Raw genomic sequence first — 24,841 nt, 5'->3', positions numbered from 1 at the left:
ATTTAAATTTAACATTTATTAATGCTGTAAATAAAAAAAATTAATTAAGCTTTCAGTGTGCTGTTATTCTGCTCTACCGTTAGACCTTTATTAATATTAAGAAGTGATTCCTAGAGATGTGGCAAAGCCCTATTGAAGTGACATATTAAAAGGTAATAGATCATACTGGAGTCATAATCTATGTCAGCCTCCAGGAAGTTGTCTTCTTGTATTATCAGCTTGCATTAATCTCTGTACATGAAAACCACACAGCGAACATGACAGTCACATCTTCAGGCCTACTGACCCATTGCTGTGGCAGAAAACAAGGCAAAAAATCTTCGATCTATGGTGTCTGATCTAAGAGGCTCTAATACAAAAATCTGTTATTTGTTATTATTAATAATATTAGATTCTTAAACAGATTCTAAACCCACAGTCTAACTGCAATGATGGGATCTGCTGAGATGCTTTCATTTTGTGTTTTCTGTTGTTTTAAAGAGAAAAGTGCTCCAGTTAACACATTCGTTATGTATTTGAAAACCACAAAGCAATTCATATCTTCAGTCCTGCTAACCCACTATTGTTGCAGTAAACAAGACAAGACGTCTTTAATCTATCTTATCTGATCTAAGTCGCTTCACTGCATAGATCTATTATCAGTTGTTCATAGAAATAAAAAAAAAAATTATTAAACAAATCTCTAAACCCACATGATAGTTAAACTCCAATCATAAGATATGATGTGATGCATCAGTGTTGTGTGTTATATTGTTTTAAAGATAAATGCCAACTATTCAGGTTAACACATTTTTTAGAAAGGTTTCACATCCTCTTTGAGGTCGGCCCCCAATGTTTAGAGTTATGTTTAAGAAATCTCTCTTTAGTGCAGCATAGCAAACTCTACCATGGCAGCAGGTCGGATGGATGCACTGACAACCAGCTTTTTACTGCTTCTACCAAGTTTTGCAAGCTTCTTTGACAGTAAAGGTAATATAAAGAGATTAATGTTCAATAAGTTGCATTTTGAGTTGTTTTAAATTAGAAGCTTTTAGTTTCTGTTGGGTCTGAATCATTTTAACTGATTAATTCATATTTGCTGTTTGCAGTAACTCTTTTAAAAACGGTCAGAAAAGAACCAGATTCCACTCCAATCTACACCAATGAATCATCAAATATCATCATCATTATAGCGTGTCAGATCAGAACAGAGAGAAACAAAGGAGAGGAGTGCCGTCTGCTGTACAGGGATGGAGGCGACTTTGTTCATCAGTGTGACTCCAGGTTCACCCTTAAAACATTGAATCACACTGTGTTTCTGCACCTGACCAGTTTAACTGCGGCTGACAGTGGGAACTACACCTGTGAGTGTGCAAAACTTGATGGGATATTTATTCTTCATCTCAACATCATAGTTAAAGGTAAACATATTTCATATTACCTGAAAAAGTTTAATTAGTTCAGTATTCTCAAATATTTTTTTATGTCCCAATCTAATGCTTTCCTGAAGATAATGGAGAAGATGAGAATGAGAGATGCTTTTCAGAAGTGACCCTTCCTTCTGCTTTGACTGCTGCTGCTCTCTTATTTACTATAGTTTTAATTATTGTGGGATTTGTTCACAGAAGACATCTACCCTGGTGAGAAACTAATTTATATTTCTAGGTTCCTCTTCTACTATGAGTTTTATATTAGTGCTAAAACCATTAGTCTTCTATGTAACCTTTGGTTTCTACCTACATTTTATAAATAATCATTCAATCTTCTTTAAAGGAAAATTATGATTTTTTGAAACAATTTGATCATACAACCTCCAGATGACTACATTTCAATAAACTAACCTGGAGTTTCTTTCATATTTAAAGCACCCGTTTAAAATCTGAAGCATCTGCATCATCTGTACAAGGATCTGTTGCCCCTAAAGTGAGTAATTATTTTATAAATAACAATTTCTGAGCTTCATAGAATGCTTTGCTCAAATTCTTTTGAATCCTGCAAAAGCCTTATTATTTTCTCTTAGCTACTTTTCATACCATTTCAGAGATGGAAAAACATGTTAAGTCCAGCAGGCTATTTTTTATTCAGTCATCTTTTTACTCATCCATTCAGTGGTGGTTTTGATATAGGCCATATGGGCAGTTGCCCAGGGCTGCAATACAAATAGGGTAAATAATTTTATTTATTTTTTTTGGTTGTCTTGTGGAACAGTAGGACAGTTGACTCACTTGCTTCCTACAATTAACATGGAGACTTAGTTTTGTGATCAGCTATGGAATATACACTGCCTGGCCAAAAAAAAAGTCACCGCCAAAAAAAAAGGCCCTTCACTCTAATACTTTGTTGGACCGCCTTTAGCTTTAATTACGGCACGCATCCGCTGTGGCATTGTTTCGATACGCTTCTGCAATGTCAAAAGATTTATTTCCATCCCGTGTTGCATTAAGTTTTCACCAAGATCTTGCATTGTTGATGGTAAAGGCTGACCGCTGCGCAAAGCCCTCTCTAGCACTTCCCAAAGATTCTCAATAGGGTTGAGGTCTGGACTCTGTGGTGGCCAATCCATGTGTGAAAATGATGTGTCATGCTTCCTGAACCAGTCTTTCACCATTGAGCCCGATGAATCCTGGCATTGTCATCTTGGAATAAGGCTGTGCCATCAGGGAAGAAAAAATCCATTGATGGAATAACCTGGTCATTCAGTATATTCAGGTAGTCAGTTGACCTCATTCTTTGAGCACATACTGTTGCTGAATCATCAGATCATAACAGCGCCCCCACAGGCTTGTACAGTAGGCACTAAGCATGGTGGGTGCATCACTTCACCTGCCTCTTTTCTTACCCTGATTCGCCAATCACTCTGGAACAGGGTAAATCTGGACTCATCAGACCACATGACTCTTCCATTGCTCCACAGTCCAATCTTTATGCTCCCTAGCAAATTGAAGCTGTTCGAAGTTGTTTTTCTTCGATTTGATCTCACAACAGGTTTAAGTGATAGCCCAGGGGTGGCAAACTGGTTCCAGAAAGAGCCGCGTGGCTGCAGGTTTTCTTTCCAACCAAGCAATGGCACACCAGACACCAATCATCTCATCAAGTCATCATGTTCAGATTGGACTCACTTGATGAGATGAATGGAGTCTGGTGTGCCATTGCTTGGTTGGAAAGAAAACCTGCAGCCACGCGGCTCTTTCTGGAACCAGTTTGCCACCCCTGTGATAGCCGATCACAATCATTCAGGATTTTTTTCCTGCCACATTTCTTCCTTGAAGATGATGGGTCCCCACTATCCTTCCAGCGTTGGACAGTTCTTAACCCAATTTTAATAGTTTCTGCAATTTCTTTAGATGTTTTCTCTGCTTGATGCATGCCAATGATTTGACCCTTCTCAAACAGAGTAACATCTTTTCCACGACCACGAGATGTTTCTTTCGACATGGTTGTTTAGGAAATGAGAAGAAAGTCATTGCACCAGTTGGGGTTAAATAACTTGTTGCCAGCTGAAAGATAATCGCTCAAGCAGTAATTATCCAATAGGAGGCTCGTACCTATTTGCTTAGTTGAATCCAGGTGGCGACTTTTTTTTTGGCCAGGCAGTGTATGTTCAAACTCTAACATGACAAGGATCCTTGAGTACTTTGCCTTGAGGTAACATAAAAACCCAGAAGACACAGTCCACAGAACTGAATAAAGCCAAATTAGCTGAGCGTTTGTTTGATGTATTACCATGAACCACATCTAGATCTCTAATTTTTTTCATAAAGCTGCTTTAAACTTTTTCTGTCACTTAGTTAATGCCTGTTGTCTCAGTAGGAAGGCTGCTATTTATTATTGGTAAATAACCAAAAAAAGTTTCAAATCCAAATGCAGAACAATTCAATAAATTCAAGTTTATGTTGGAATTATTCTAGATAGTAACCAGAAGATGGTGTTGCACTTAAAGGACATCTGGGTTTATAATCAAACTAGATCTTCGCTGAATTTAAACTGTGTGAACAGACCTTTCTTTATTATACCAAAAACCAAAAAAATAATAAACAAAAAAACTGAGTGACTTAGTATCTTAAAAGAATCTTAATTGATTTCTTTTAATTAACTACTTTGACAACTTTTGAAATGTTACTGTCTCCAGAGAGGCCAAAGGATTTCTGTTTCTCCTTGCTTAGGGTGAAGAAAACTCAAATGAAATGTACAGAAGTCTTCAGCAGCCAACAACAGATCTCTACCAAACAGTTTCCTCTGGTCACCATCAACAGGAAACAGAAAGAACCACAGTCAGCAACAGAGTAAATGTGAACCTGAAAAATCTGGAAATGAGAAGAAACAACGAAATCTATGAAAACCTTTGAACCACAACTGTCAAGATGAGAACTGTTTGATAAACATCAGGCTAAATCATTTTGATATCCCTTATTGAGCAAGATCAAGCCTTCTTCAAATGAGTTTGATGGTAGCATTTTTATGTTTGTTTTTGTTTTGAGAGAATCTTATCATTAAATACAACACGTTTTGGACCATCAATAAAATGCCTTTTTACTGCTGCTGCAGTATCTTTGCAAAGCTGCTAGTTAAAGATGACTGTACAAAGACATTTCCTGTAGAGATCGGCCACATTATAAGACCAGTGTGTTGCAACTATATTCATGACTAAAATCCCATGTCAACTTCCTAAACTAAAATTTCCTCACATTTTTAAGAAGCTTTTAATAACAATGGCTAGTGTGTTGCATAAATACTCTGCTAGATAGGCTTTAGAAAAGGACTTCTCAGTTTAAGCTAGATGTTATTTGTGAAAATTGACGTCCTAGTAGGGAATTATCAGTGCAACTCAATGGACATGTTATAGCATTATGAATGCAAAAAGTGCCTTTTTTCAAACATTTACTATGTCAGATTACATTACTGTGATGCTGTAATGCTTTAGCAGGTGATCGATGGACACCACACATAAAAACGTCAAAATGTCTGGTTTTGAGCAGCTCAAACTATATCGTAACCACAACAGACATAAATAAACCTGTTTATGGGGACATCTTTTCAGCTTTCACTTTTTTGTTGTGTTGTTTAAATAGATGGCATCATCTTTTCTATACAAACTAAAAATGTTTTACATGATTTTCCTTTTGTACATAATTTGTATATTTCTTTGGAAAACTTCTACTACTCTATAATTGTTTTTTGTTTTGTTTTTTGATACATAAAACTTTCCAGAAAGCCATATCTAATGTTATCTTGAGTTGAAGGACCTGTCCTCTTTCCATCAGAGTTTGAACTAACTTTGTGTATCCCAACTTCTTGGCTCTTCTCATGGCTAATTGTAATCTGATTAAACATTCATTATTACTGTAAAACACAAAAAAAGTGACATACTGCTGGAAACAATACATTTTGTGGTTAAAAATGCTGTTTTTATTGTATTTTGCTTTTTCTACTTATAAACATGGTTCTGTTTGAGACATATTAGGGAGCGGCAAGTGACATCATTTTCATCAGCCTGCAGGATGATGATTTCTTCTCCTACCAGACTATATTCAGTGTTCTTTATATTTAAGACCACAAAGCAAATATGACCTTTACATCTTAAATCTTAGCAGCACACTGTAGTTGCAGAGCAAGGAGTCCTCCATCTCTGTAGTGTGACATAAGAACTCAATCTCCGTTCTTCAAGATTAATATTAATAATAGTCAGTTATTTTGGTTTTTAAGCAAACTATTGACCAAACAGGACAATAACTGTAAACTGTAATAATAAAAAAAGCAGAAATATTTCCAGTTTATCTATTTGATTGTTTAATGAGTAGTGTTCATGTAGAGACGTTTCCTTTTTTCATCTTTTTTGTACCATTTTCAGAGATGAAATGTGTGACTCAGTTAAGGGTATAGGGGGTAGTTTAAATGACCTCTTCAGTGCAGCAGTTTAGATGGATGCAGTGAGAATCAGTGAGAGTCTTTTACTGCTTCTGTCATTCTTTGCGGGCTTTTTGGACAGTGAAGGTAACAACAAAGGTAATAAAGAGACCATTTAACTTGATGTTGCGCTTTAAGTTGTGAACTATGAACTTTCATTTTCTGTTAGCCAAGTATAATGAGATATGAATTAGTTTTTATGATTTCAACATATTCATACATATTATTTTTTTACTGTTTACAGCGATTCATATGAAAACAGTGGGGAATGAACCAGATCTTACTCCACTTTGCACTAATAAACAGCAAAAATAATCATACTGATGGTGTGTAGAATCAGAACGGAGAGAAACAAAGGAGAGGAGTATCGTCTGCAATACAGGGATGAGGGCGACTTTGTCCATCAGTGTGACACCAGATTCATATTTAAAACATGAAATGACTCTGTGTTTCTGCACCTGACCAGTTTAACACCAGCTGATAGTGGGAACTACACCTGTGAGTGTTCAAAACTTGATGGAACGTATATTCTCCATCTCAAAATAATAGTTAAAGGTAAGCATATTATTAAATGTCAGAATAAAGTTTTTTTTTTTTTTGTATTTTTCCTAAATACTAATTTCCTAAAAAATAATGCAGAAGATGAAGTTTGGAGTTGTGATCCTTCCTTCTGCTCTGACTGCTGCAGTTATTTTTATACTTTTGGTTATTCTGGGATTTTTTTTTTTTACAGAAGATGTTACAATTGGTGAGAAACATTCAATATCCAAAGCTTTTATTTGTTTTTTTACTTGTATTGATTTATAGAAATGATTTTGATAGGTTTTTCAAAGGATAAAAGTTTCATTGTGAGGAATCTAAACGAGGCTAATCATACAGTTTTGCAGATTTTATCTCGACTTAATGTGATAAATAAAGGAGAGTTTTTTTTTTTTTAGCTTATTATTACCTGTCTAATAAAACAGGCAGTGGTAATGATCTGTATATCTGTATTGGAAATAAAATACATATTGTATTTCTTAACAGAGAGCAATCAGAATCATGAAATTTTTGTCCAAATGAGGTAAATAACACGATAAATAATTGCAGACCATTTTATTATTCATATACTAATTGTTTAAACTCCTTTTTCTTCATGTCTTTTTCTGCAAGATTTGGTTTCAGCTGAGCCGTACAGCACCTTCATTCAAAAAGAAAATGTACTTTATTCAACAGCCTTATTGCACAACTATTAAATTAATTCTGAATATAATAATACCTTGATTTGAGTCAAAGATATTTAGGCAAAATAGCAGCAGCATGCAAACATGGAAGCCAGAAATGGAAATGAATGGGAAATAAACCAAACATGTAAGAAGCCTCAGCATCCTTGAAAAGTATTTGTTGTATTTGGGTGTTTTGAACATGGACCGCCATCTTTGGCAGCAGGTGTGCACAATAAATTGACCAATAAATTGTCAACATGTTTTGTTGGGGGTGTGTCTTCAGAGGGAAGCAGTTTTGGTTACATCAGCAACAGTTGATCACAACACAGATAATAAATTAGATTTTGAAATGCAAAACATTTCCCATCTGTTTCCCTTTATTATATGATACATGTACATGTCGATTACGTTTCTGTTTCAACTTTAATGCTGTTTTCATCTTTAATGATGTGAATACTTGATCTTTAAGAAGCATTCAGCTGTTCTTCAATTCAATCTATTATCTTGTCTGAAATTGTAATTTAGAACAAAAGTAGTCAGATCTTCTCTTTAACAACTGTTTATTTTTTCAAGATTAAATCTTTTTTGTATCATTTATGGCAAAAACTTACATTCTCAACCTACAGTACAACCTAAGATATGCAGAAAGTTTTAAACCAGGGCTAAAAAGAGGACTGATGACAGTAGTTTTACCTATATTATACTTACATTATTCGTATGTGACTGTGAATAACTCTCAAAAGTTATAATAGGAAATTATCATTAATAATTCATGATTTTAGACAAGATAATCCACAACACTGGAACAGTGGGTAATCTTGTCATATATATGTACATGAAAAAACTTAGATCATGTGGCTATCAGCGTTTAATGATTACAACTAACAGTATAGAAATCAACTAATTATTACATCAGTCCATGTGCAAATGAGGATGTTGTTACAACCCCATGGTTGTCCTGTTTCTACTTATTTTTTTGCTCTGCTGCCCTCCTGTGTTTTTTTAAAGTATGCCTATTGTACTGGGACATTTCCTACAGTTCCTCGTTTCCATTTTCTGAACCACTGCATCCCTCTACTGGGGAACTTTGTAAAATGCTTTAGGGTTTACTTGTTTCACACAGCCTGGATAAAGGTTACCTGGAAAGTGGCTCAATCAGCCAGGGGCAGAGCTAGAAGGGGGGCCAGGGGTGCCTGTGATATGCTCAATTGAAATTAACTAACTTGATTTTTCACTTGTTAGTATAGTAACCTTACAACTACAACTAAATTACCAGAAATGAATTATTAATTAATCAGTATACTAACATTAAATAAATAAATAAAAAAAGCATCAGAGTAGGAATAGGCCATTCAGCCAGATCATAAAAGATTGTATTTCATAATAAAAACATTTAATTATATTTTTTTATTCTGCAATTTTGTAGCCTGTCCATTAGATGGTGCTCCAGGCCTGTATCGCCTGTGGGCAAAGCCAGTATATATCTATATATCTAAATTATAGAGAACAGCTGACATTTTAGCTGGATAATTGTGCAGGTTTCCTTTGGATGTAGGGTTGTACATCCAGAACCAGCTGCAAACCTTGTTCTGTAACTTAGTCGATGTGGTAATGTGGCCTTTTTGTTAAGTTTATTGCATGTATTCTAATTTTTGATTTTCTTTATTTTTGAACTTGTTTGCTTGTTTTTTAATTTGGTGTGTTGCATGTTTTTTGGGATTTCGTTTGGAGGCCACATTGCCACTCACACCTGGACACGCCCACAGTAATGGCACAGGTGTTCCCAATCAACCAAGCAGTGTGCCGACTGGGACGCTGATTAAAAAGGCAGCTGTTTGGTTGGGGAGACACACCGGACATGGGAAGGCCGATCTTGGAGGGAGCCGGACGGAGCGGGTGAGAGAGAAGCAGCGGGAGAGGTTTGGGGACTGACGGCAGGAGGCCGCTGGAGCGAGGTGCAGAGACGCGCGCCGGAGCGAGGTGCAGGGACGCGCGCCGGAGCGAGGTGCAGGGACGCGCGCCGGAGCGAGGTGCAGAGACGCGCGCCGGAGCGAGGTGCAGAGACGCGCGCCGGAGCGAGGTGCAGGGACGCGCGCAGGAGCGAGGTGCAGAGACGCGCGCCGGAGCGAGGTGCAGGGACGCGCGCCGGAGCGAGGTGCAGAGACGCGCGCCGGAGCGAGGTGCAGAGACGCGCGCCGGAGCGAGGTGCAGAGACGCGCGCCGGAGCGAGGTGCAGAGACGCGCGCCGGAGCGAGGTGCAGAGACGCGCGCCGGAGCGAGGTGCAGGGACGCGCGCCGGAGCGAGGTGCAGAGACGCGCGCCGGAGCGAGGTGCAGAGACGCACGCCGGAGCGAGGTAAAGAGGCCCGTCATGGAGTGATGCGCAGAGGCACGCTGGCAAGAGGCACGTGTTGGAGGAGACCTCGCAGGCCAGCTACGCTGCGCGTGTGGAGAGGCCCACACGCGCAGCGTGCCGGAACGAGGATCCAGCGCTGGGGTGGAGGCGCGTGTTGGAGGTGACCTCGCTAAGGCCAGCTATGCTGGAGAGGCCCACACGCGCAGCGTGCCGGAACTAGGATCCAGCGCTGGGGTGGACGGTGCCCTCCATTATACCCGCCAAGTGCGCGTCTTTTAACAGACTGGGCCATTGACTCTGCTGCTCTTCACCATCTGGATTTTTATCTTTCGTTTTAATCTTTTCCCTTTTAACTTGTCTTTTTATCTTTTTTCATTGGACTTTAATCTATTAAACTTTTTAAAGCCCTGCTCACAATCGCCGCAGTCTGTTTGGTTTTTATGGGTTTTTTTAAGATGATCGCACCTCTCGGGTGCCACATCAACATCAACTGTTTCTTGAGAAAGGTTATGATTGGTTCTGGCTTGATTAACAACAGGATGACTCTAGAACAGAACAGTAAAATAAAACCCAGTTTATGCGGCAAGCATTCTACGAAATGGTGTAACGATGTTATACCCAGACAGAGGACATCCAAACACACACACCAAACTGTTACAAAAGCATCCACATTAGGCTCAAAGCTGTGAGAACAAAACTTTTGCTTTTTTTGATTTTTTAATGATTTAGTGTTACTGTCTTTTATCAAAAAAAAATGTTTCTAAAATGCTTTCTCCCCTCAAAGAAACAAAATTATTTTATTTCTACTACTGCTGTTGTTTAGGATGAAACTGACACAGATGATTTGTACACAAGTCTTCAGCATCCAACAGACATCTACAGGTGCTGGTCATAAAATTAGAATATCATGAAAAAGTAGATTGATTTCAGTAATTCCATTTAAAAAGTGAAACTTGTATATTATATTCATACATTACATACAAACTCATATATTTCAGATGTTTATTTTGTTTAATTTTGATGATTACAAATGACAACAAATGAAAATCTCAAATTCATCATATCAGAAAATTAGAATATTACTGAAGACCAATAAAAACAAAGGATTTATAGAAATGTTGGCCAACTGAAAAGTATGAACATGAAAAGTATGAGCATGTACAGCACTCAGTATTTAGTTGGGCCTCCTTTGGCCTGTATTACTGCAGCAATGCGGCGTGGCATGGAGTCGATCAGTCTGTGGCACTGCTCAGGTGTTATGATAGCCCAGGTTGCTCTAATAGTGGCTTTTAGCTCTTCTGAATTGTTGGGTCTGGTGTATTGCATCTTCTTCTTCACAATACCCCATAGATTTTCTATGGGGTTAAGGTCAGGAGAGTTTGCTGGCCAATTAAGAACAGGGATACCATGGTCCTTCAACCAGGTACTGGTAGCTTTGGCACTGTGTGCAGGTGCCAAATCCTGTTGGAAAATGAAATCTGCATCTCCAAAAAGTTGGTCAGCTGCAGGAAGCATGAAGTGCTCTAAAACTTCCTGGTATGTGGCTGCGTTGACCCTGGACCTCAGAAAACACAATGGACCAACACCAGCAGATGACATGGCACCCCAAACCATCACTGACTGTGGAAACTTTACACTGGACTTCAAGCAACGTGGATGAAGTGCCTCTCTTCTTTCCTCCAGACTCTGGGACCTTGATTTCCAAAGGAAATGCAAAATTTACTTTCATCAGAGAACATGACTTTGGACCACTCACCAGCAGTCCAGTCCTGTTTCTCTTTAGCCCAGGCAAGACGCTTCTGACGCTGTCTGTGGTTCAAGAGTGGCTTGACACAAGGAATGCGACAGCAGAAACCCATGTCTTTCATACGTCTGTGTGTGGTGGTTCTTGAAGCACTCACTCCAGCTGCAGTCCACTCTTTGTGAATCTCCCCCACATTTTTGAATGGGTTTTGTTTCACAATCCTCTCCAGGGTGCGGTTATCTCTCTTGCTTGTACACTTTTTTCGACCACATCTTTTCCTTCCCTTCGCCTCTCTATTAATGTGCTTGGACACTGAGCTCTGTGAACAGCCAGCCTCTTTAGCGATGACCTTTTGTGTCTTGCCCTCCTTGTGCAAGGTGTCGATGGTCGTCTTTTGGACAACTGTCAAGTCAGCAGTCTTCCCCATGATTGTGTAGCCTATAGAACTAGACTGAAAGACCATTTAAAGGCTTTTGCAGGTGGTTTGAGTTAATTAGCTGATTAGAGTGTGGCACCAGGGGCCATCAATTTTGAACCTTTTCACAATATTCTAATTTTCTGATATGATGAATTTGAGATTTTCATTTGTTGTCATTTGTAATCATCAAAATTAAACAAAATAAACATCTGAAATATATGAGTTTGTATGTAATGTATGAATATAATATACAAGTTTCACTTTTTAAATGGAATTACTGAAATCAATCTACTTTTTCATGATATTCTAATTTTATGACCAGCACCTGTACTGTACCAAACTGTGTTGTTTGGTCACCATCAGCCAGAAGCCTATGCAACCTCAGCCACCACGGAAATGCTGCCCTGGGAAATCTGGAAGTTGACAAGGATTCAGAAATTTATGAAAACATTTCAACCAAAATGCACCATAAGAATATTGATGGACAGGGAAAAGATTACTCAGAGGTGCATGAATTTTTGGAAATAGCACATTGTGCATGATTTTGATAGATTGCATTTTGCATGATTATAAGGGCTTTAGAATGGATGAGATAAACCAGTAGTAGATAAAAGATGCAGATAGATCATGATAAAATAATATAGAAAAATATATAAGTATCTTAAAGTAAAGAGAATTATGTATGTATAACTAGTACATAACATGCATCTGTACAGCATACATGCACTACATAGATATACATGCATACATTCCCCCATGTGTATGCACAATTGCATGCAATACAAGATATTGCACTTATCAGATTTTCTTGATTTGTGCCTTACTTTTACACCTTTTTTTTCATTGATGATTTTGATGTGATATAATATCAATCAATACTGTACTGTATAAAATAATATTATACCATAGGAGAGTTTTTACTGTTGTGGTTATTGTACTGTTTGGGACAGGATATGTGCATGTTTAAAGATACTTAGTCTAATTTGTTGGATTATTGTTGCAGGTTTTTTTTAACAGCTTGCATTGAAGTTTCTAAATATTTAAAGACCAAACTGCAAACATGACATTTTCAAACTTAGTCTTACTAAGCCACAGTTCAAGCAGAAAACAAGGTAGATCCAGCAATGGTGTTTGATGTCATGTCATGTAAATAATTGTTAATATATAATAGTTGATGGTTCTAGTTTTAGGTTAACTTTTGAGCAAAGAATAATATAAAACTTTATTGATGAGAACTGTAGGTTTACATTCACTTTGTAGTTTCTACCGCTTCATAGAGAAGCACGTAGACGTGTTTCCTTTTTCAGAAAGGTTTCACATCCTCTTGTTACATTGTTAGAGATGACCATGTGTGAATTCATGTAGCTCAGAGTTCAGGGGATAGTTTAAAATTCTGTCTTGCAGCACTGCAAACCCTCATAGGGCAGCAGGTCAGATGGATGCAATGAGGATCAGCCTTTTACTGTTTCTGCCATGTTCTGCAAGCTCTTTTGACAGCGAAGGTATTGTAAAGAGATAACATGTCTGTCAGCTTTATTTTGAATTGTTTTAAATTAGGAACATTCATCTTCTGTTGCTGAATTATAATATGGTCAGAATTACCTTTTTATCATATTCACTGATTAATTCTCATTTACTGTTTGCAGTGACTGTTTTGAAAACTGTCAGAAAAGAACCAGATTTTACACCAATCTGCACCAATGAAACATCACTTATCATCACACTGATAGTCTGTAAGATCAGAACAAATAGGAACAGTGGCAAGGAGTGCCTTCTGCTGTACCAGTATGGAGATGACTTTGTTCATGAGTGCGACTCCAGGTTCAGCCTTAAAAAACGGAAGGACACTGTGTTTCTGCACCTGACCAATTTAACAGCAGCTGATAATGGAAACTACACCTGTGAGTGTTCAAATCTTAACGGAACGTATATTCTTCACCTCAACATCACAGTTAAAAGTGAGCACATTTATATTGGTGGTATCAAACCTATATCAGTAAGGATCTCTGAATCTTTTTTAAACTTCTTTTCTTAATCTAATGCAGCAGAAGACCTTTGCAGCGGTACTTCTCTTCCTTCTGCTCTGACTGCTGCAGTTCTGTTTATGATCCTACTTGTGGTCATTCTAGGATTTGTCCTGAGAAAATGTTACCATCTGTAAGAAACTATTGTTATTTTTTCACTAACAGATTTTAAAATATATATTTTAATAATTACCCCTTTTTATAAAAGGATAAATGTTCACCTATCCAAGTAAAACCAAATAAGGGCACTTGTACACAGATTTTAATATATGCTTAGGTTTATAAAGTAGAGAAAGGTACTTAATTTACTGTCTTACAAAATATGAAATGACAGTTATCTATATATCTTAATTTGATACAAAATTCTTATATTTCCTAACAGAGAGCAACCAGAATCCTGTAGCCATCATCCAAACCAGGTATGTTACATATAAATAAAATTACTATCTTTTATTTCATCACAATTGCTGGCTTCCTAACTAATTTTATGCACGTCTTGGTTTGCAGGATTTGTCTGAAATTGAGCCGTACAACATCTATACTCAGAAAGAAAATGGAATTTATTCAACAGATTTATTGCACATCTATGAAAATAATTCTGATAACACAGGTATTTCCACTTGAATGAACAGTTTTTTAGGATAAACCACCTCTTTTTGCATACTAAATGAAATCATATAATCTCTGTTTTACTTCTCACTGTCTGACATTAAATGAAATGAGACTTAGCTCTAAGGAAATTCTTTCAGTTGGCTATTTGGCACAGAACCCTGATTTTGCATTTTTCTTTACAAATTTGTTGCATCATGTGAAGAATAGAGAGGCTCATTATTATTTACTTTGAGGTTATTTTTTTTTTTCTTTAAAGAAAAACAACCATCAGGCACTGTTGCTAAAGGGTTAAGCACCTCTCCCCAGAAATAAAGTTGTTAGTTGAAATTCAGCTACACTGCCACTGATTTTATCTTGACATAAAGTGTTGTGTGAAGGAGAGAAGGGGCCCTACCAGCGGCGGCCGGCCAATAGGGGGCGCTAGGGCACCGCCCTCCCTGATAAGAAGAGAGAAATGTAAAATATATTTTTACAAATTAACTCATAAATGTCAGTTTTACTCTCTAGAGTGTGTACCTATAAGCAAAACAAATTATATAAACTACATTTCCCTACCTACTGTCATTCATTTGTGGATTTCCACAGACAGACTCCTACCGTCTCTGTCTTGGGGCTCTGATCAGACTGCCCCACATGTGCAGATAATCTGTCAATCATGTACTATTGCTAGGTCAATTTAATAATTTAATGGCAAATCAACGTCTCAGAATTTTATGGTCTTTGGGCTCTGAAAATACTGCCCTTTAACAGGCTTCTGCACCCAATGCGCAGGTGCAGACAATTAGAGGGACGATGGCGAACGTAATGAGCGAGGTGCAGCTTCCACCAAATTCGGTGAGATCCTTATTTATCTACCCGTTCGCCAAAAGAACTAGCCTGACGTAGTCCTACTCAATTCTAGTCAGAATATGAGTCTGATACTTCTCCATAGAGCTGTGATTATGGGGCGTGTTTCGAATGAACCAGGAAAAAAATGCCTCTGCACTCAATTGGATAGACCTACAACCAATAAGAGCAACGGAGTGCGTGACGTATGTTAAGCCAGGCACAGTTGTTGTCAACAAAAATCAAAGCGTGCAGTTGCACGCCTAGAATAAGAAGATGAGCCTTGATTGCGTTTCTCTGTTCCTCTTTTAAAATTAATTTGCTGTCGATATCTTCTAGAACAGACCTAATAGCAGAATCTACACACCTCAACTCTCCAGCGGCAGCCGTTTTTTTTTGTTTCCCATGCGTGCTTTGGTCACGTGGTTGATTACGTTACTCTTGATCATCTATCCATCATCGTATAAAGCCCGCCCTGACAATTTGATTGGATCGCCAGATATTGTGCGGGCATACTCGCCCGCACGGGACTAAGTTCGGAATGGCACCCAGGCTACAAAAGAACATCCCTGTTGTAGGATATGAAAATTTCATGCCAAGGTTATTGTGACTGTGACGAATCCACCTCGTCATTTAAAACAACCTCTCTAACTTTGCGTGCCACACACACATTCCTGTTATACTGTGCTTGTGAGGACCAATACACTCGTGCTGAGCCCTACAGTAGCGGTCCATTAACTTAAAACACACAAGCTGTTCCTGGTTACCTGCTGGCGTATTGAGGGTGCACACTAAATATTTCAGTAAGGTTAACCGTGTGTGTGTGTTTGGGGGGTGGGTGGGTGGGGGGGTTGGGGGGGTGTACGTGAGTATGCTAGGGGGACTTGCCATCTCTTCAGTCTGGCTGCGTCTTTGCTGGGTTCAAACCCAAGGCAACGCTCAGTAAGCGGTTAAAACGCCAGAGTTGTTGGAATGCGGTAGTGACATCACCAACACTTGACTCGCTAAATGTTTGTCAGATTATTTTTTTTTATTATTTTATGTTTAAAAGTTTGGTGTAATTGAATGAATCTGTGTAAAGGAATTAAGTTGAAAAAAATATTTGTTTTTGTACATCAATTGTTTTTGTGGAGGTCATATATGGACAAAACTGATTTATGAGAAGGATTTATGAGGGGAGGGGCTTAAACTATTCAATGAGGGCTGTGGGAAGAAGAGCGGCCATTTTTGTTTTCTGTTTTGATTGTTACATTGCTGGTAACTGGAGGGAGGCTGAGGCCCAGAGTATCTTGTTTATGTTTAGTTTCTTTTGCACCCTTTTGTTTTGAGTTTTTGAGCACAATAAATCACCAACACCGGTAACCCAACTGAGCCTGGATTCTTGGAGGCCAAAGAACCCCGTCACAGTAACCAAAATCATCACTGTTACTGTTATCATATAGTAAATTAAATAATTACTATTATTATCCAATTGTTTATTTGAATTCTTACTCTGGATTAGTTGAAGACATACACTAGGCTATATCAGCCCCACCAAAAATATTTTTCCCCAGCCGCTACTGAATAAGACCAAACATACTGAGTAACTTTACCATAAACCACAAATAAAACCTTCTCTTCTGTATCATTAACAAGCTATAAACCCCTTTCTGTTGCTAAGTTAACGTTCGCTAACTCTGTAGGAAGGTTAATATTGTTTTTGGTTCAATACATATAACAGCTCAAAGAGCAGAAACGTTAAGCCAGACATACACTGTACAATATTTCCAATCGTTGCACGCAGCTACAGCTCAAACTGTACGACGAAACTGCAAGGTTTAATAGTTTAAAGCTCACAATGTTTGTTCTCAAACTGTAAGGCCCGACGCTCTGATGCAATCTAACTGCTCACACTGCATATCCAAAACCACATGTCGGACTGAGGACCGAGAGATGCCGCTGCTCAGACTCATCAATCTAGAAGAAGAGGATGAAGAACTCCTTTGTTGTTCTTTGCAGGATTTGCCCACGAACACCTTATGATGGCGACTGAATTTCAAACATTTTTGATTTTCTCCCGACCTTATGATTTCTGATCGGGAGGTGCTCGTGAGAGGCTTATAGCCCCTCATTACCCCCTGTATACTACACAACGCACGACGCACAATGAGGCATAAACTCTGCCTGAACATAAAAAATTCTCGCACGAATGGAAAAAAAATCGTACTGTGTTTGCCCGGCTTGAAATAATCCCTTTATGCTGCAGGTATTCTAGAAAATACCCAAAAGATGGCACTGTTGCACTTACAGGACATCTAGGTGCAGTAACAAGATTAGATCTGAATGTGCCTTATTGTAATTAAGGATCTTAACTGTTGATTTACATAGTCACTTAAAACATATTTAACAACAATAATTAATCTTAACTGTTGCCTTTTACTATATATTTCCTTCCAGCAAAGAAACAAAAAATATTTCTCTTTCTTCTTGCTTAGGATGAAGAGAACTCATATGAATTGTACAGGGGTCTACAACGGCCAACAAATGATCACTACCAAACGATCTCAACTGTTCACCATCACAAGAAAACCAAACAACCTCCACTACCAATAGAATAACTGTCAACCAAGATGTATTTGGAATTGTGAAATCTATTAAAACCTTTTAACTAAAAACATGTCAAGATAAACACAGTTTTGATGAGCATTAGGCTTTATTTTGTTCTCATGTTTGGTAAGAAAGATACACTGGAATAAACCTTGTTAAGACTTGTTTAAGTGGAAACCTTTACAGCTTTCACTTTTATTTATGTTGTTTAGATAGATGGCATCTTTTCTGTCATTTAAAGAAAGAATTTACCTTATTTTGACTTTTTAATATAATTTGTATACATCTCTAAAAGTCACTTGGTCACTTTTCTGGTCACTTTAGTTTATTCTTTGTCAGTATTTAATAACACCTGGAACAAACTCCCAGAAGACTGTAAAAGTGCTGAAAGCCTGAGTACAGTACTTTTTTAAATTCTAATTTAAATTCAAATTTAAAAACCCATTTGTTAAGAGCTGTTTTTGACTGTTGAAGTTAAACTGTTAACTGAGGTATTATTACTTTAAAATTGTGGTCCAATTGTTTTATTTGTCTTACACATGTTTTTTTTATTGCTTTTATTTTACTTTTATTTTTCTTCCATTTTATTATCTAATTCATTCATTAACTGTCACCTTAACTTTTTTTTTAGTCAAAGGACCTGCCCTCTTTCAGTCAGAATTTGTGTTGTGTATTTGTATCTTGCCTCTTGGCTTTTATCATATCTAAGCTAATTTCAATTAACATTACTTTTTATTACTTTGAATAAGAAGAAGTGATATACTGCTGGAAACATTTCAGAATGTGGTTAAAAATGCAGTGTGTCATGGATCTGAATTAACAATTTCCACTCATATATATTAATTCTAATTTACTGTTTGCAGTAACTCTTAAAATAATTGATAAAGAACAAGATTTTACTCCGATCTGCACCAATGAAACATCAGATATCACACTGATAGTGTGAAGGATCAAGATAAAGAGGAACAGCGGAAAGGGGTACAGTTTTTTTAGCAGCTTGCATTCGAGCTTCTAAATGTGTAAAGACCACCAAACAAACATGACATTTTCAACTTTAGGTGTTTGGACTGATGCTTTTCCTCCAATACAAAGAATCTGTTATAAATTGTGACGAAAAATTATAGTTTTAGGTAAATAGGATAATTAAACTATAGTAGTTAGATATGCGGATTTATTTTCAGTTTGTGTATTCTACTGTTTCAGAGAGAAGAATGTAGACATGTTTCCTTTTTCAGAAAAGGTTTCACATCCTCTTGTAACATTTTGAGTGATGACAAGCTTTGGTTTGGTGAACCCAGAGTTCAGAAGGTAGTTTACACCTCTGTCTTGCAGTACATCAATCCTCCAAGGGCAGCTCGTCAGATGGATACATTGATAATCAGCTTTTTACTGCTTCTGCCTTGTTTTGCTAGCTTCTTTCGAGTGTGAAGGTAATGTAAAGAGATTCATTCTCTATAAATTGTATTTTGACTTGTTTTGAACTTGAAACTTTTGGTTTCAAATTCATTTTTTATTTTTTATTTTCACTGATTAATTCCAACCTACTCTTTGTAGGAACTGTTTTAAAAACTACCGGGAATGAACCAGATCTTACTCCAATCTGCAACAATGAAACATCGAATAACATCATGCTCATAGTGTGTAGAATCAGAACAGAGAGAAACAAAGAGGAGTGCAATCTGCTCTACATTAATGAAGGCGACTTTGTTCATGAGTGTGATTCCAGATTCACCCTCAAAACATGGAATGACACTGTGTTTCTGCAACTGACCAGATTAACACCAGCTGATAATGGGAACTACACCTGTGAGTGTTCAAAAGTTGATGGAACGTATATTCTCAGTCTCAATATAACAGTTAAAGGTAAGCACTCATTTTAAATGTCTGAATAAAACTTAAATTTAAGCTTCTCTTAAACACGGTTTTTCAAAAAAAATCATTTTCTATAGATAATGGAAAAGAGGACATTTGGGAAGTTTGGAGTCATTCTTCCAGAGTGATCCTTCCTTCTGCTCTGACTGCTGCAGTTATTTTTATACTCTTGGTTATTCTGGGATTTTTCTGCAGAAGATGTTACAACCGGTAAGAAACATTCAATATCCAAAGCTTTGATTTTTTTTTCTTTTTTTACTTGCATTGATTTATAGAAAAGATTTTGACAGGTTTGTTTTTGTTTTAATGATGAACGTTTCATTATAATCAAACTAAATGAGGCTATTGCTACTGTTTTGCAGATTTAATATCAACTTGATGTGATGAATAAAGGAAAGGATTATAAGCTTATTATTACCTGTCTTCTTAAACAGGCAGTGATAATGATCTGCATATCTGTAATGGAAATAAAATGCATATTGTATTTCTTAACAGAGAGGAACCAGAATCACGCACTTACAGTCCAAATGAGGTAAAATACACAATACATAAATGCAGACCTTTTAATTATTCATATACTAATATATTTAAACTCCCCTTTCTTTATGTCTTGTTCTGCAGGATTTGGTTGTAGTTGAGCCATACAGCACCTTCATCAGAAAGAAAATTACTTTATTCAACAGCCTTATTGCAAAACTATGAAATCAATTCTGAAAATAATAATACCCTGAGTTGATTCAAAGGATGAATATCTTTTTATTGAACAGAGACATACAATCTTTGTTTTCCTCACTACCTGACCTTAAGTGACATTAAATGAGATGAAAGTGAAATAGTTACAGATTAGTTTTATTCTATTAATTTAATGTTTTTATAAATCTTTTAAAATTCAGAATATAATATATCTACTTATTATGCCTTTAAACTTCCTGAGAAAGACCACTGAAAATAATAATTAAAGGTATAGAGAACAATCTTTCATTTCCGGGTGGATCATCTAAATAGTTGTTTCTCCGAATTGTCAATCATTCTGGTGATATGTTTACCTAAGGTCATCCTATGTGCTCGCCCTGTCAGCTAACTTTTTCTGAGCATAGTTTCAGGTGTACATCTGTTGTGAGCTGCAGTTTCAGACAGACATTGAAGCTCACCTTTCTGTCTTTGGTTCTTTGAAAATGGCCGAGGGTCGTAAGAAAAAAGGAAAAGTGTCTACAAAGTGTATGAGAAGAAAAGAAAAGCCTCAGAACAGGCAGATATGTCTGCGGAGAGCTCTCCGTGCAAAGCTCTATGGGTGCTGTCACAGCAGCCCCGCCCACGCCATAGGCTGTCGCTACCCGACAGTGGCGACTAATAACAAAGATGGCGCAGGCACAGTGCAGTGAAGGAGGAGTTATGTGACCCATGGGGAGCAAAAAACAGTTTACTATAAAGTCCACTAGTCCCCTCTCTATAAAGTGACTGAGGAATTTAGGGGTTAGGGTGGACATTCGGACACAGCAAGCATGTATGAGGTATGAGAACAGCAACTTTTAAGCAGAGCATGCACAAGAAATGGTCTCGTGTATCTTCTCGTACATGCATTTTTTTTTAAAGTGGAAAAACATGGTGACAAAAAAAATGCATTGATGTGGTCAGTTTGATGTAGAATCTGTGACTTGATTTAGTGTTTTGGTAGAGGAGGTATGTAAATATTTAAAGTGTGTTGTCCTTGATTGCTGCTGAGCCAATCATTTTAGAGTTTCTTGGTTTTTTGAAACAAGAGAAAACATTTGATATTTAGTGCAGACAAAATTGCAGCAGCCTGGAAACATGGAAACCAGCAATGGAAATGAACCAGAAAAAAATCTGACAATTTAAAAGCCTCAGCAACTTTCAAAAGTATTTTTTATATTTGGGTGTTTTACACATTAACCGCCATCTTTAGCAGCATGTGTATGCAAAGTGTTAGGCTGACCAATAAATTGTCAACTTATTTTTTTTTGTTTTTTTCCCGTATGAACTTCCTGTTTCTTTGCCACACAGACCACATAGCATTTTTCGCCTGCTAGTGTGAAACTGGACCTGCAACCCTGTCACACTTCAGCTGAGGTTTGCAGCAGACTTTTTTTTTTTATCAGAATTTAGATTTCAAACAACACTCGAGTAACTTCATTGCATAAACACTACGATTTTTTTCTTTCCTTTATATATATATAATCTGCCAAAACAAAAATATCAGAAAATTTTTCCAGTATGTATAATTTTATTTTGTCTTCACCTGCTTTAAATAATCACAACAGTTGAAATTCCTTTTATCTTCAAGCCAATATTCTTTTTATCAGTTTATGTTTTGTTTATGACTTAGACTTGATGTATACACAGAGTGTATAAAAAACAATTTTTGTTTAGTACAGTTTTTCAGACAGTAAATGAACACTTCCATTCCATAAAGTGCAGCAGTGATCAAATATAAACAGTTACAGTATGATAGATGATTTCTCTTTTTGCCTTTTTATATGGTGATTCTAGCAATCCTATACACTGGCGTGTGGATCTCATGAAATGTGGCATCAAGTTTGGTTTTTGTGACTTGTTTTCTTTTTGTTCTTCAGGATCAACAATATAATTTTTTTAATGCTCTAGTACAAATTGGTGTTGATGTGGAGCAGCAAGCAACTTAATCAGCATCTATAGGAAATGAATGCATTAAACATATGAGAAAAGAAACTGAAAACTGACTGAAAAGGAGGAGAACATAGACAGTGGTCTGGCTAACTATAAATGGCCAACCTGGGGTGGCATTTTTACACAGTTGAGATATGCATTTATTACTTATCTACAAGCAGTTAGTGTCTAAAATGGCTTTTTAGTGATTACTACTATGATTTAATATAATATAAAAATCTTGTTATATAAAAAATTATAGGTAACGAAATGCAGACACAAACACACCTTTTGCAACTTAACATCCACAATGAAGACTTGGGATGCCAAATTCATATTTTTTTGGCTTTACGCTCGTCGTCTTAAATATTTGACACTGTAAGATGTGTGCTGCAAGTTATGTTTGGTGAACAGTGCTTGCAACAGTCTTGAGCCAGTCTTCAGAGTAGGATGTAAGACCACAGAGATAAGAACAGTTACTGAGGGCTGCAAATGCCCTATATTGCATGAATGCTTAGCAGATTTGTCCTGCAAATACAAAAATGAGATCGGCAAACATAAATATGAGACTCATCAGCTGAGAGGAAGAACTATCCTGCCAAAATTTGTACTTGCAATTTGAAACTCACATGCAAGTTAAAGACCTAAAGCGTAGCCTTTTACATGTAGATTTTGAAATAGTATCAGTAAACAGATCTTGAGCGCAGTTGCATTTAGAGGACATCGAAGTTTAGTGAGCAAAGTAGGTCTTCTCTGTATTGAAACTATCAGCAGACCTTTTTTAATACACCAAAAAACAAAACAGACTAATTTACTTAGTATGTTAAAATAATCATAATTAACTCCTTTTAATGAACTAATTTAACAACTCATGAAATGTTTACTGTCTCCAGAGTGACCAAATGATTTCTGTTTCTTCTTCCTTAGGGTGAAGAAAACTCAAATGAATTGTACAGAAGTCTTCAGCAGCCAACAGCAGATCTCTACCAAACAGTTTCTTCTGGTCACCATCAACAGGAAACAGAAAGAACCTCAGCAGGAAGCAGAGTAACTGTGAACAGAAACTATGAAATCTATGAAAACCTTTGAAGAAAAACTATCAAAATGGAAATCTTGATAAGCCTTAGTGAGCAAAATCAATCAGAGGATGGTTATACTTTTTCACTGATTCAGTATTTGAGGGTAACATGCTGTATTTTTATGTTCCTGTTTGTTTTCACAAATTCTGTCCAAATCTTTTAATACAAGTTTTCATTGCACAATCAATAAAACTTCTTATCACTGCAGTAGCAGCATCTTTGCAAACTGCTAAAGATGACTGTACAAAGACATTTCCTGTAGAGATCAGCCTCATTATCCGACCAGTGTGTTGCTTTAGCAGGTGGTTGATGGACACCACACCTAAAAAGGGTTAAACATTTGGCTTTGAGCAGCTCAAACCATTTCTTTACCGCAATAGACATCCGTAGACCTGTTTATGACTACATCTTTTCAGCTTTTACTTTTTAATTGTTTTGTTTAAATCGATGGAATTATCTTTTCTATACAACCTAAACAAATGTTTAATGTGATTTTCCTTTTGTTCCATAATTTGCATATTTCTTTGGACAACTTTTACACTATAAATTACTTTTAAATTTCTTTGGTTGATAAAACTTTCCCGAAAAATCCACCTACTGTATTCTTTTTTTCACTCAAATTATCTTGAATTAAAGTATCTGTCCTCTTTCAATCTGAATTTGTTTTGTGTGTTTGTATCTCACTTTCTTGGCATTTCTCTTGGCTAATTCTAATTTTCATAATTACTGTAAATAATATTTTTTTGTATTTTGCTTTTTCTATTTATAGACATGGTTCTGTTAAAGTTGCATATTAGGAAGTAGTCAGTGACATAATCTACATCAGCCTGCAGGAGGTTGATTTCTTCTCCTACCAGAATGCATTCAGCCTTTTTCATAGTTAAGACCACAAAGCAAACATGACATTTACATCTTCAGTCTTACCAGCCCACTATGGTTGCATAACACAAGACAAGCAGACCTCCATCTCTGCAGTGTGACCTAAGAACTCAATCTCTTTTCTTCATGATTAATAATTATAGTAAATGATTTTGGTTTTTAAGCAAGCTATTGGCCAAACAGGACAATTACTGTAACTGCAATAATGAAACTTGCAGAGATACCTCCAGTTTATAAATTCTATTGTTTAATGAGGAGTACTCATGTAGAGACATTTTTCTTTTTTTTTTTTTTTAAAACGTCACATCCTTTTGTACTATTCTCTCGGATGAAAATGTGATGCTCTGTTGAGGGTTTAGGGGGTAGTTTAGACAATCTTTCTTTAGTGCAGCAGTTTAGATGGATGCAGTGAGAATCACTCTTTTACTGCTTCTGCCAAAGTTAGCCTGCTTTTTGGACAGTGAAGGTAATGTAAAGGGACCATTTAACTTGAAGTTGCGCTTTAAGTTGTGAACTATTAACTTTTATTTTCGTTTTACTGAGTATAATGAGATATGAATATTTTTTATGATTTTAACTTATTCATATATATTATATTTTACTATTTACAGTGATTCTTGTGAAAACAACAAACGGGAATGAACCAGATCTTATTCCAATCTGCAACAATGAAACATTGAATTTCATCACACTCATAGTGTGTAGAATCAGAACAG

At 36.9% G+C, this 24,841-nt stretch overlaps 1 protein-coding gene across 4 annotated transcripts; it reads left to right on the top strand.

The window, feature by feature from the left end:
* The first annotated feature begins 876 nt into the window (after positions 1-876).
* On the top strand, positions 877-23,763 carry LOC119792303. 4 transcript variants are annotated; one of them, XR_005281976.1, is made up of 5 exons: positions 877-969; positions 1,312-1,400; positions 1,490-1,619; positions 1,845-1,902; positions 4,143-5,541. XR_005281976.1 is itself a non-coding variant. In XM_038298887.1 (5 exons), the coding sequence occupies exons 1-5, from the start codon at positions 888-890 to the stop codon at positions 23,254-23,256; spliced, it is 744 nt and encodes a 247-aa protein (XP_038154815.1). In that variant the 5' UTR covers position 887; the 3' UTR covers positions 23,257-23,763. The 4 variants fall into 4 exon arrangements, 2 of the variants coding, with proteins under 2 accessions (XP_038154815.1, XP_038154814.1); XM_038298887.1 differs by lacking the exon at positions 4,143-5,541 and adding an exon at positions 23,095-23,763 and having other exon boundaries at positions 887-969; positions 1,089-1,400; XM_038298886.1 differs by having other exon boundaries at positions 887-969; positions 1,089-1,400.
* The last annotated feature ends 1,078 nt before the right edge of the window (positions 23,764-24,841 follow it).

This window comes from Cyprinodon tularosa, unplaced genomic scaffold (genome assembly GCF_016077235.1).
Source record: "Cyprinodon tularosa strain WSP-4 unplaced genomic scaffold, ASM1607723v1 ctg417, whole genome shotgun sequence".
NCBI lineage: Eukaryota > Metazoa > Chordata > Actinopteri > Cyprinodontiformes > Cyprinodontidae > Cyprinodon > Cyprinodon tularosa.
Note: the sequence above shows the minus strand (reverse complement) of the source record. Positions and strands in the feature narration are given on the sequence as shown.

What these genes read in the sequence shown, in the direction of transcription:
- LOC119792303 (XM_038298886.1), top strand. Translation starts at nt 888, where the DNA reads ATGGCAGCAGGTCGGATGGATGCACTGACAACCAGCTTTTTACTGCTT. An exon ending in AAGCTTCTTTGACAGTAAAG is followed by an intron (nt 970 to 1,088) that starts GTAATATAAAGA and finishes TGCTGTTTGCAG; the next exon opens with TAACTCTTTTAAAAACGGTC. An exon ending in AAGGATCTGTTGCCCCTAAA is followed by an intron (nt 1,903 to 4,142) that starts GTGAGTAATTAT and finishes CTCCTTGCTTAG; the next exon opens with GGTGAAGAAAACTCAAATGA.